At 44.5% G+C, this 12,223-nt stretch overlaps 1 protein-coding gene across 2 annotated transcripts in view; it reads right to left on the bottom strand.

The window, feature by feature from the left end:
• Positions 1-327: 327 nt before the first annotated feature.
• The window catches only part of epha4l (eph receptor A4, like), a 51,892-nt gene continuing 39,996 nt past the window's right edge, over positions 328-12,223 (bottom strand). For both annotated transcript variants that reach the window (XM_047593703.1, XM_047593702.1), the window contains exons 12-18: positions 9,474-9,535; positions 8,675-8,884; positions 8,439-8,588; positions 7,817-8,013; positions 6,214-6,372; positions 3,860-5,080; positions 328-1,955 (exon numbers count right to left, since the gene is read on the bottom strand). In XM_047593703.1, coding sequence (XP_047449659.1) covers positions 4,966-5,080; positions 6,214-6,372; positions 7,817-8,013; positions 8,439-8,588; positions 8,675-8,884; positions 9,474-9,535 — 893 coding nt within the window. In that variant the 3' untranslated portion in view covers positions 328-1,955; positions 3,860-4,965. The remainder of the gene's footprint in view (positions 1,956-3,859; positions 5,081-6,213; positions 6,373-7,816; positions 8,014-8,438; positions 8,589-8,674; positions 8,885-9,473; positions 9,536-12,223) is intronic.

Raw genomic sequence — 12,223 nt, 5'->3', positions numbered from 1 at the left:
CTGCGCCAGTCAAACTGCCAACAGACTGGCCATTTAAAAAAATTTTTTTTTTAGTTCATATGTGTGTGTTTAAGCAAAAGCAAAGAAAAAAGCTGAAAAAAGAAATGGAGAGAAATGGCTTCATGTGCTATTCCTCGTCCTTCTGTTACGTAACCTCCCTTACAATCAGTCACATATTCCAGTAATCAATGCATGATAGTTGGGTAATCAGACATAATGACTTCAACGACAGATGAAACGCTGACCGCCTTCGCATAAGGCACTGGAGCGTGTGTGTGTGTGTGTGTGTGTGTGTGTGTGTGTGAATGAGAGGCACAGAGATCGTCATGTAGTTTCTACTTTAATAAGAATGCACTTTGGCACCCCTTTATTTTCTTCACTTTAGGCTATTATTTTACAAACTAGATATAAAAGGACATAAATAAATGACATAAGTTACATGTACCTAGGGCTCCTTGACAAAAACAAAAACAAAAAAACAACAAAAATCATGATCATGTCCGAAAAAAAGTACAAAAAACCCCAAAAAGATTGAAGAATGTTAGATCTACATGGCTAGATCATATGGCATCAGAAGGCATACAATGACGAACATTAACTCTTGCGTTTTGTTACTTTTTTTTCTTTTTTTGTTTTCCAAATCATCCAACATTTAAGTAAAGGAAAAAAGTATTTTACAGTACATTCTGGTGTTCTTCTCCTTCCCAACATGTCTTGCATATTTCCAAACAGGTCCTTTTTCAATAGGTAGACAACCAAAAATAAAATAAACCAATGCATTGCCAAAAAAAAGGACAGAGCAGTACAGTTGTATTAAGGACGGAGGTGTTTTTTGTATTCTATGAAGCGTCACTTATGAGCTGGAAAACATTCACATAAGTATAGTTTAAAGAGATAAAGGAACAAAAGGACTATATAGTCCATTGGGTTAAACCTGTAGCTGTATGATGTGCTCTGGGGAAAAAAAGTAAAAAGAACCAACAGCTGTTCCCTTCTTAGACACTCTTCTCTCACTTCTCTGATCCTGTGCAGTGTACAGGTGTGTCATTTCAAACTGCCCCCACCTTCATTTCGAGAAAGACAGTTCCAAAATATTCGCCTTGACTCGTCGCGAGCTCGGAGAGTCCAAGCCTCAGTTTGCTTTTCACGCGTTTTTTTTTTACGCACACAAGACTTTTAGTCACACTCAGCCGCGTCCATGTGTGTCCGTCTGCAAGCCGGAGCAACTGCCAAAGCAGCAATGGATTGCATTCCAGAAAGCTTGTTTAATAAATGCTGTTGCCGAGTAGAGTTTGAACGAGCAACACACCTCGCGCATTTTTTTTTTCTTTTTAGACGACACAAAAAGCAAATAAAATAAAATAAAATAAAATAAAAAGAAAATCCAGGGTTTTTTCCTTTTTTTTATATATCAAAAACTATACAACTCTGTTATGTCCTCCTCCACAGTGGCATGAAAACAGACACAATTACTGATAGTACTTCAAAGACGTTGTCACTCATAGAGCTAGACACACACACGCGCACACACACACACTTGCACACATCATTTCATTCGCACGCTCACATCAAACCCCTTTTACTTTACATGCAAACAGAACAAAATGGAAAAAAAAAACTGACAAATAAAATGAAACCTTCAGAAAAAAAATAAAAATAAAATAAAGTACATTATCCACTGGAGCAGGGCTTCTCGATTATATTACATTCTTCTTATTGTCTCTTATTTATGCTGTTAAATCATTCATGGTGATCCCAGCGCCGTTGCTAGAAGGGCCACAAGCGCGGGGAGGCTAGTCTGTCAGCTGGCGGCGGACGTCCCAGGCGCTTGAGGACGGACTTGTCATCTCTGAGGAGGGGTAAAGCAAGAGGAGGAAGACAAAAAGAGGAAGAGTGGGAAGAATTCTGGCCGCGGCGAACGAGGCCGGGGTCCTGCTCGTGATGGACGGCAGCAGCTGGGGAGAAAAGAAGAAGAAGGAGAGGGGGAGGGAGGGAGGGAGAGGGGGAGGGAGGCTCCATCAGTCACGGTGGTTTTGAATATAAACATTTTCTGCTTGGCATCCAGTTCTGACCGACGGTGAAGCTCCGCAGCTCCAGCTCGACGGAACATTCGGCTCATCTGCTAAACAAAACCGAGTGCCAAAGCCAGGGCTTCCAGAGACTGGAACCGGCGGCCTGCAGGGGGAAAATATGGATTTTGCGGCAACAATGTATTAACTTTTGTTTGCCACATCCTGTCTGCATAATATATGAAACATGCCCTTGACTTGTTGGCACACGTCAAAAGCACACTAATAGACATTTAATGAGCATGTGCATGAGATGAATGCTTTATGCGCTGCCAGCGCTATTGCACCAGGATTGTTTGGCAGCTCAAGTAAATCTCTTTGAAGAAGTCGTCAACATTCCTCAGGAGGAAATATTGATTAATTACAGCTCATTAGTGATATTTATCAGAGGTGTTGTTTGAAAAAATAACAATAAAAAAAGCTTGAGCGTACGGCATCTTGCGTTTTCCATGCATTAAATGATTCTACAGCTTTTGAGCGCGTTAGAGCGGACAAATTATTAGAAACACCCTTCAGCATAATGAAATACACTTCACCCGTAAAGTTTAAACCAATTCGTTATAATTAATCAATTTAGCAAACACTTTTCTAGATTAGGAACCACGCGTTTGCTGCCTCCAGCTTTGTGACTGTGAGCACTGTAAGATTTCTTATTGCAGGGGTTTTCTGGCCAAGGATCCCCAAACTGATGGAGAGATTAAGTAGGGACCCCCCTACCTATTATTATTATTATTATTGTTATTATTATTATTATTATTATTATTTCGCATTTAATATGAAGCTATCCCTTATCCCTTTACTAAAATATGTTGCTTTCATGTTAATGGGTATTTAAAGAAATTTTAATTTGTGGGAGAAAATTTAAAAAAATATATAAAAAATGTCTAATCAACCAAAGATTTTACGACCTCCCTGCATTGCAGACCCCCTGTTGAAGACCTATGTCTTAGCGTATTCGAGCTATCTGAATATACTATCTTGGGCTCTGGGAAAATACGACCATGGTGTTTCACAATGACACAGTTCTTATTAGCTGCAGTCCTATTAAACGGCACCACAAACATCCAAATTGCCCGAATGAATTTAAAATCTAGTAAAACTAAATATTACAAGGCTCATTTTATTCCAGGCCTGTTCTATTGGACTGCAGTAGTTGTGGCAACTGGCAACTAAGAGTGGAAAAAAAAATCAGTGTTAATCAAGGCATAAATTAAACTACTTATGTAAGAGCAGATGAGTCTTGTACTTGCTGACAGAGCAAATTCCGGCCTCTAATACCTCTTGGGAAAGTATTAATCTATGTGAATAAATTGTGATCTTCAACTTCACATTAAATAAATCTGACCATGGGCTAAACAAAACAAGAGAACAATGTGGAATCTCTGTCTTCTTTTTTTTTTTTTTTTTTTTTTCCTGGAAAGTGTCTCAAGAGTTCAGTTGGACTGTTTGGCTGCCACTGATTAATACTTCTCATTAATATGCCAGAGGCATCAGGCCTGAAGACTGATCACAGACCAGTGGCTATTGATCTGCTCTGGCTGCCCGAGGTGGTGCAACCCGCTTGTTAATTAACAGACGCTCCTGGAGCCGAGGGGCCAGTGGCAGGGAGAGTCGGGAGGGTCGAATGACGTGTATTTACGCGCTGTGGCTAGACATACTTGATATTAGAAGCACACCACGGTAATAAAGGGAGGTTTAATCCAATGTCTTTATTCGCTTTGTTTAATAGAGTTGTTTCTGTGGTAGAAGAACGAGAACAAAAGGGGAAACAAAAGACTATTGATCCTCACCTTGATGATGGCATGAATAATCCCCGTATTGTTTATTGTCTTGGCAATGATGATGCAGATGGCTGCGATTAATTTTGTATCCATATTGCTCTTTTGTCCGATTTAAAATGTCGCCAATAAATTCCTTCATCGCGCGTCCTGTTTAATGAGCCAGTTCAGCTGGTCCAACAGGTGTCCATCAGAAGCAGTAGAGGAAGAGTCGGTTGCTCCTGCAGTATCGAGGGGGCGGGAGCTTTTGAGTCCGAATGGGGAGATGAATGGAAGAGTGTGTTTATCGAAGGTGTAGGAGGGCATTTTTTGGGAAGACAGGGGAGTGGGAAGGCTCCTCTGGAAGATCAAAGACATTCTCAGCAACGTCCTGAGGGCAACAAACTACAGTGTTCTGGGAAAAAAACAAGGCCAGAACGGAGCGAAAAAACACAAAAGCTCCTTAAAATAAGCCCTCCCTGCACCGCCACCTCCCCCCGAGGATCCAACCCTTGACCTCTCAGAGATTTCATGTCTGACGGTTAGGATCCTCCATTTTGTCTGAGATATATCAAACATAACCAGCTGAGAGAGAGAGAGAACAATGGTGGCCGGGGCAGCCTGTGAGTCCCGCAGAAACAATTCATGTATAATAAACACAGTCACAGGAAATCAAAAAAATCTGCTCCACGGATTATTCCACGAAGAAAGTTCCAGAAACAACACCCAAAAAAAGGAGGAAGAAAGGTACGATCACCCCCCACCCTCCACCTCTCTCACTTTTCTTTCCAGACCATTGAAGGCACTCCAGATTGGCCTCTCGGAAGCACTTTTCCAGTCGTCCCTCCATCTATCCATAAATGCCGCAGACAGAAGCGTCCCGTTCTCCAAAACAACAAAAAAAAAGGGCAAGGTATAGGTCTAATTTTTGAAAAAAAGTGCCATTTTCACCACTTTTTTTTCTTCTTCATCAACGTCGTCTTTTCATTAAGATCCAATTTAAAGTGCATGGATGAGGTAAACTATATCTTCATAGTTTATTTGTCTCTTTTTTTATACTTAATCTTTTTTGTTATTTATGTATTTTTTTTCATAAGAAACAAAGTCGTTTTGCTTCCTTTTCTATTTGTTTCAATCTCTCAGACGGGAACCATTCTGCCTTGCATCTGTTGCATTTGGGACAGCATTCCCTGGACGCTGGTCAGGATCTTGTTCTGGTGCGCTGCCGAGGAGATGCCTATGCGTGCCATGTCCCTGAAAAGGATGGAGGAGAGAGGCCTTTTAGGATCCAACACAACAATAACAAACACACGAAAGTCTGATCCACTTGATGAATTTTACAGCCTTCCAGTGGAAACTGGCCTGGCAGCCTAACCGCTGTATCATGAATTTCACTTAACAGTTACACTTGAAAATAAATATAAATGAAAATATTACACCTAAGTGACGTAGATTAAAACCACATTAAGAAATATTCTTTGCAAAAGATATTTCTGAATAGATTTGGATGAAAGCACTTTCATCTATTTTAATATGAACTAAGGTGAGTAGGTGAATAGCTTGGCATAGTCAGAATATACATCTGGTAAGACGGTATTTTGATTTAATTAGGGGCGTGTCTCAAACGATACAGAGAAAAAGATAGTTTTGCACACAACTGAATAGTCCTACAACCAATCAGAGCCCTTTTGTTCCCAACAAATTCTCAAATGAGGTATATGAGTTTGTTGCTGCTACTCTTCTGTCCATTACTGCATAAAACGTGCCAAAACTATGCCATTGTCCTAGCAGATCTTTGCTGCAGCAGAATCAGTTCCCAATGGAGTGGTTCCAGACCAACTTTCCTCCACAAAAGATTTGTGGCTGGCTTCACTGAAGAACGAAGAAGAGCTTACAAGGGGAGTACTTCTGTTTGTACATGAATTGAATCTGACATACAAAGTCCAAAGGTATGACTACTTTTGTACACAGCAGCAGCTGATTCTTCGTTTTTCATGCTAAGCTAAGCTAATGCGCTGATGGACACAGCTTTATATTTAGCATACATATTGAAGTGGTTATACAACCCTTAATAGGGAAGATAATAGTCTACTTGGTTTGTAGATACGATTACATTTCTTTAAACAATATATAAACGCTTTGATAAATCAGAAAATACTGACAGTTAAGATTTTCCCCAAATTTCCCCGTGAGTATGTAACTGCAGAAATGATTTTTAATGCATAATTCAGCCCACAAGCGTTACCTTTAGGCATGTTTTGTTATGTGTTGCACTAGCGTTTGCGTAACTGTCAAATGACGCTATTTTAACAGTTAATTTGGTGTAAGTTTGTCTGGTTTGATATGTCCTTCCTTTCCTCTCTTTATGTTCTTGTCTTCCCACTCACTCTTGTGTCATGTGGACGACAGCCTCTGGAGTGGTGTAGCCGGCAGCGGTAAAGTTGTCGCTGTATCTCTCCATGCCGATGGCCTGCAGCCAGTCCTCCACTGTGCCCACCGCTGAGGACGCCTCGGGGCTCCCTGGCTCGAGCAGGGTGGTGTTAGGTCTGTGGTGGGCGGAGGATGAGAGAAAAGTGGAGAATTGATTTCATGAAATTAGGCTTCTTGAGCTGTATTGTTAATCTGTGTTTAAACCTGCAGCACTTCCATGCGGCTCTGCAGGTGGATGCTAAACGTCACTAGAATGGAGCTGATTCATGAGGACTGCTGCAGCGTTACTGGAGCTACTACTCATCAAGCTACCCACAAGCTGTGAGGAATGCTAAATTTCTCTCCAGCTTTTCCTCCTTGATTGAATCAGCACATCTTTCACCTTTACTACTGCCACGTGTCCCCGTTTTGCGGGTCCTACTGGAAACAGAGCCAAATCAAACACAGTTCCTCCTCGGTGTGACCGCTACAGTTAGTTAATCCTTATTTTACCAAAAACACACAAGTCGAGCACACTCCATTGAATTTTACAGCATGGTGAAGTCCCTCTTCACATTTAGATATTCATCAACAGATTGACCTCCCTCTTTCCTCCCTTCTTTCCGTAGCTGTAGAAGCAGCTCTATCGGCCATGAAACATTTACACGGGGCCTCAGTCTTTCTTTATCATCTCCTTCTTTAAAAGGATGTTGAGTCAAACTGTGGGAATGAGATGTCAGGGTCTATTAAGCCATATCTACTCAGTAGGTGGAAAAGATTATCCACGTGGATTCCCCTCCACTCTCTACTTCGTGTTCTGTAACTGTAAACGCTGCGTTTATAGGTTTCGGTTCTGCTAATTACTCCGCGAGTGCTCCACTTCTCGCCGTGTCCCATTCGGTGAGTGTGTGTATATGTGTGTGTGTGTCTGTGTGTCGCGTGAGCTCACACTCGTTAAACTCAAACAGACTCCCGCTGGCCCCCGTCGAGTCTGTAAACACGCGTAGGTCATTCCTAACACGTTTAGCCGCTCGAGAGTAATGGTGTCGCGGATGCAGGGTCATGTTTGTTTTTAACTCTGCGTTACATCGTAACCCCCACCCCCCCACCCCACATTCCTGAGTGTACAGCACCATTAAAGCTAGTTTGCAGAGAAATCCATTATGGGGGGTGTCTGTGCTGAAGGGAGCCACGTTGCTGGTAGATAATGTATAATGGGGAATGCTAACACATGGAGAGAATAGGGGAGCGTCTGTTTGCGTTGGTGGGACAGGTTGAATACTACGTGCATAATATATATTCCAGCAAATTGCAAGTGTGGCTGTAAACGTAAATGTAACATATGCGGGATATTTTTGAATGAATAAGCTAGCAGCAAAAATATAATTTGTTTAGTGTTTTTAGTTTAGGCGTCACTGATCCAGAGTCCATTGATTATTATTTACGTTGCAAAATACAGTGTGGGCCCACTACTGTGTGGCCTTTACTGAAGGTTGGACCTCTTGTGAACTAGACATTTGAACTCCAAATTACTCTAACACTGCATCTATTTAGCATCTGTCCTTGGTCCTGCCCTCTCACCTGACTGCGGTCTCTCCCCCGGTCCTTTTCAGGGTGTTGGGGTTGCGGATCAGCTTGTCCAGCATGTTGACGATCTGTCCAAACTTTGGCCGGTCAGCTCTCTCTCTCTGCCAGCAGTCCAGCATGAGCTGGTGCAGCGCCACGGGGCAGTCCATGGGCGGGGGCAGCCGGTAGCCCTCGTCAATGGCCTTGATCACCTAGACAGTAGATTAGCGGCGCCGTGAGTCACTCCGTCTCGAAGTTTGAGTTGTAATGTGATAAAAAAAAACTGTGGGAAGTTTAATTACTGCCGCATGTCATTTTTTTCCCTTCTTTTTTTTCGTCTAATTTTATCCACATCACTTCGTTTTTAATTACCTCACCTTATGCACCTACGCGAGGCATTTCGATTAAGCATAAATTAAATTCTTTGTCATTGTTAGTGGAACCATAGATGTGTGTAATGAGGAAAGGAAATATACTGCTGGTGTTTTACCACCTCTGCAGGTAATCTGATTACATAACCAAGTTAAAATGATGGAGCATTATTGAAAAGTTGTTTGACAGCTCTTATATCACACAACAACCCAAGCAGGATATTATTCATGATAGTCTGCATATAATTAGATTTCCTCAGACTTACGTCTTGGTTACTCATGTCCCAGTATGGTCGCTCGCCATATGACATCACCTCCCACATGACGATGCCGTAGCTCCACACGTCGCTGGCCGAGGTGAACTTCCTATAAGCTATGGCCTCTGGGGCCGTCCAGCGGATGGGGATCTTCCCTCCCTGTAATTGAAAGTCGGGCCGATTAATCAGAGCTGACAAGTAAGGTGACAGGCGGACAGACCACCGCCTCCGTCTGACACACTCACCCTGGTGGTGTACGCAGCCTCGGGGTCGTCCTCCAGCACTCGGGACATGCCGAAGTCAGACACCTTGCACACCAGGTTGCTATTGACCAAAATGTTGCGAGCGGCCAGGTCACGGTGAACGTAGCTCATGTCCGACAGGTACTTCATGCCAGAAGCAATGCCGCGCAGGATGCCGACCAGCTGGATGACCGTGAAGCGTCCGTCATTCTTCTGCAGAAGAAAAAAACAAAAGAAACTGATTACATATTGTCTATCCTACCTTACTGTCATCTTGATAATGTATTAATGCTGTACCTTGCAGCAACAATAACGGTTTACTGATGTAGTTACACATCAATAGCTTTGATAAATGCACACTCTGAAATGTTGCTGTAGGAAACACAGGTTCACTGGGAGAATTAAACTAAAGTACATGTCAATAATTATAAACATTGCTTTATAAAATGTCATTAAGGATTTACTGTAACTGTTTACAACTAGCAAGTTGTTGTTTTTTTCTGCAACATAATTTATGCTAAGTCAAAGCAACTTGTCAAGGACTACGTGTTCTTTTACACACATGTATCTAGTGGACGAAGCTGCTAGCCGTCACTAATGCATAATGCACCTGAGAACCTGAGAAGCACAAAGGTAAAACCTGGGTGAGTCGACCAAAGACGGGGCGAAGATTAAGGCGAATGTTTGTGAACCAGTGCTTGTAATTTCAGCGGATGGCATTACACAGATAAGATGGAATCAGCGTGTGACAGTGGTGTCGTACGTAAACACACATGCACGTAGACAGAAACGCATGACTGACCCTCAGGAATGCATCCAGCGATCCGTTCTCCATGTACTCCGTGATAATCATCACTGGCTTACCTAGAGACAGAAAGAGAGGAGAAGAAGGAAGGAGGAGGGGGGGGGGGGGGGGGGGGGGGGGGGGGTGTAAGAGTGGGAGAATGAAAGGCAGATGATTATGGAGGTAAACGATGCACATCACAGCTCGGCACAGCGGGGAGAGTTCTCGGGGGAATCTGTGTGTGTGTGTGAGTGTGTAAGGCCATCCATCTCTGTCCCGTAGTGATTTAATTAGCTCAGTGTTACGGTTGCCCTGACGTCCCCGTTCTCTCCCTGCCCATGCGAAGGCATCTCCATTGAAACAAAACACCAGCACACACACACTCATAACACACACACACCATCTTGTGTTTATGCAAATATGAACTGACGTTGGACGCATTATCCAAAGTCTCATCGCAGTCACCCACCCAGAATCCCTCTGACTCGCTATTTATGTCACTCACTGTCCCCTTGCCCTCTTTCTCCTCTGCCAACTTTCGACGCATCTGTCACTCTCCTGCTAGCCCCTTCTCTGTTGCTCATACTCTCTCCCCCCAATCCCTGCCACCCCTCTCTGGCCTTTCTCACCCCATCCCTCTGTCTTCTCCTCTCGGTCTCTCTTGGGGGATTGTCTGTGTCTTTATCTGAGCCGGGGCAGGCAGTGGGGAGGGTGAACATTCCCTGGTGTGTCTCTGTCTGTCTTTGTCTCTTAGGATGAGGGGGATAGTGAGCATGGGTAGAGGAGAAGAGAGAAAGGGAGAGATGGGGAGGAAAAAAAAAGGAGAGGATGGGAGGCTGGCTCGTTTTTGTCCCAAAACGGCAGCAAGCTGGTGCCTAACCAGCCATGGCAACAACACATGCCGAAAGTGCTGCCACAAATTCCTCACAGGACGCCGTCGGTCTTTGTGTTCCATTTCAAGTGGCACAGTTAAGGTGGACCTAAAAGCTCATTTATTGGAAGAGATGGGCTGACCCGACGCCTTGACGGGGGTTTGCGTGAAATCTCTGGTGCGCTTTAGCAGAATGCCTAAAGCGGCAGAGGGTCGGCTGATCCGCCGGCTGCTGAGGCCGCGGAGATGAAGCTCCTTCACTCCGCAGCATGTCTCTAGGCTGTGCCAAGAGGCCGTCAGTCACCGCCTCACCCGCAGTGTGATTGGCACTCCATTAATTACGGGGCAGTCCGGCGATGCCCCAAAAAAGAGGAAGTGAAGCTGAAGTTGGGGGAGAGTGGGGGCCCTCTTTGTCAGCCATCTTTGTTCTCTTTGTTGCGCCCCTCTGCCCCGGGGCCGCTGGTGATTGACAGCTCCGCAATCAAGTCTGAGGAGCGTCTGACCTGCGACCTTAAACTCTCGCCTTCTCAGCCCCGCCCTCTTCCTTCCATTCCATTTGCATGCTAATACCTTGTTTACTGAATACGCCCTGCCGCCTTTGGCATTGAACCCTGGGCAAGGGCCCCACCAGTGGGCCGATTATCACCTGCCAACTAAACAGAGCAGATAGAGACAAACGCAACAGGAGGACGATATTGGGGAGCGTTGGGCGACTGTCCTCTGGAGGCCTTGGCGTTTGCAGCAAACAAAGATCTAGCCTTTGAAAGCAGATCTTTTTTAAAATTAGCATGCTCGTACTCTATGCAAATCAACCATTAAACGTATCGCTTCTGATTTCAAGCTTCAAATCGAGGCTAGGCTTTAATTCCACACTGATAAAAACATTAAGTACATCCAGGCTTCAAGATGGTGGAGTATAGCCAGTAATCTTCACTGTGAGATTTTTGCACATTTATGTATTTTAATGCCTATTTGGAGTTCCTCCATAATTAATAAGCCTTAATTGGCTCTGTTGGACATGCCAGCAAACTGAGGCCAGGCTGAGAATTCCTTTTAACTTGATTGTAATGGAGAGCGCAGTGCAATTCAAATAATGGATTTTTAATAGATTCCACTGACACACTCAAGTGTGAAGGACTAATTTGCCCGAACCTTGTGTCAAGCTCTCAAAAGTAGGAGTGGAAGGAGGGGAAGTGGGAGTTATCGGATGCCCTTCTTGCTTCGGCTCGCCATCCTTTCATGTCGGCTCCTGTCACCGCTGCGCAGCTCATCTGCTTCTCCTTCACCTCTCTCCCTGCGTCTCCCTCCCGTTCGCTCTCAGCCTCCGGTTCAGTAGCTCTACCTCCCTCTGCCTTCTCCTCCTGTTGTTCTCCGTCTTCTTCCTAATGCATCAGCTCCTCGCCGCCTCCCTGTCTCTTCCCCTCCGCGTCTCTATTTGCGCCGACCCGGCTCGGCGGTTGTCTCCGGTTTCCCTTCCTTCCTCCTGTCCATCTGTCTGCCTTTTCTGTGTCGTTCTCACTCCATCTCTGTGAGGTCTGAGAGGTCATTCCCCTTGGTGAGAGGCGTGATAGGTGATAAGCAATTCTGCCTGTGCTGCTGTTCACTTTCAGCTCTGGCTCGGCTAACTGTGTGTGTGTGTGCATCTCTCTTTGTGTGTGTGTGCGTGTGGGAAGGCAGTGCGTACCACAGTGAGAGACAGCGTTATCTAGTGCAGATAGGGCCTGGCTGTTGTGTCACGACACATTAAGGCACTTCATCCATCTAACCCAAACACAGCCTGGCCATCAGCTGTAGTAACACTCACGCACACATGCATGCAATCAAAGGTGCGCGGATGCCGGCATGTGCTGACAAGACATTCGCGCACACACACACACAAACCTAAAGCTTTACAAAT

The sequence above is a fragment of the Mugil cephalus genome, chromosome 9, assembly GCF_022458985.1.
Source record: "Mugil cephalus isolate CIBA_MC_2020 chromosome 9, CIBA_Mcephalus_1.1, whole genome shotgun sequence".
Classification (NCBI taxonomy): Eukaryota; Metazoa; Chordata; class Actinopteri; order Mugiliformes; family Mugilidae; genus Mugil; species Mugil cephalus.
The sequence above is the reverse complement of the archived record's forward strand: the minus strand, read 5'-3'. Positions and strand labels throughout refer to the sequence as shown.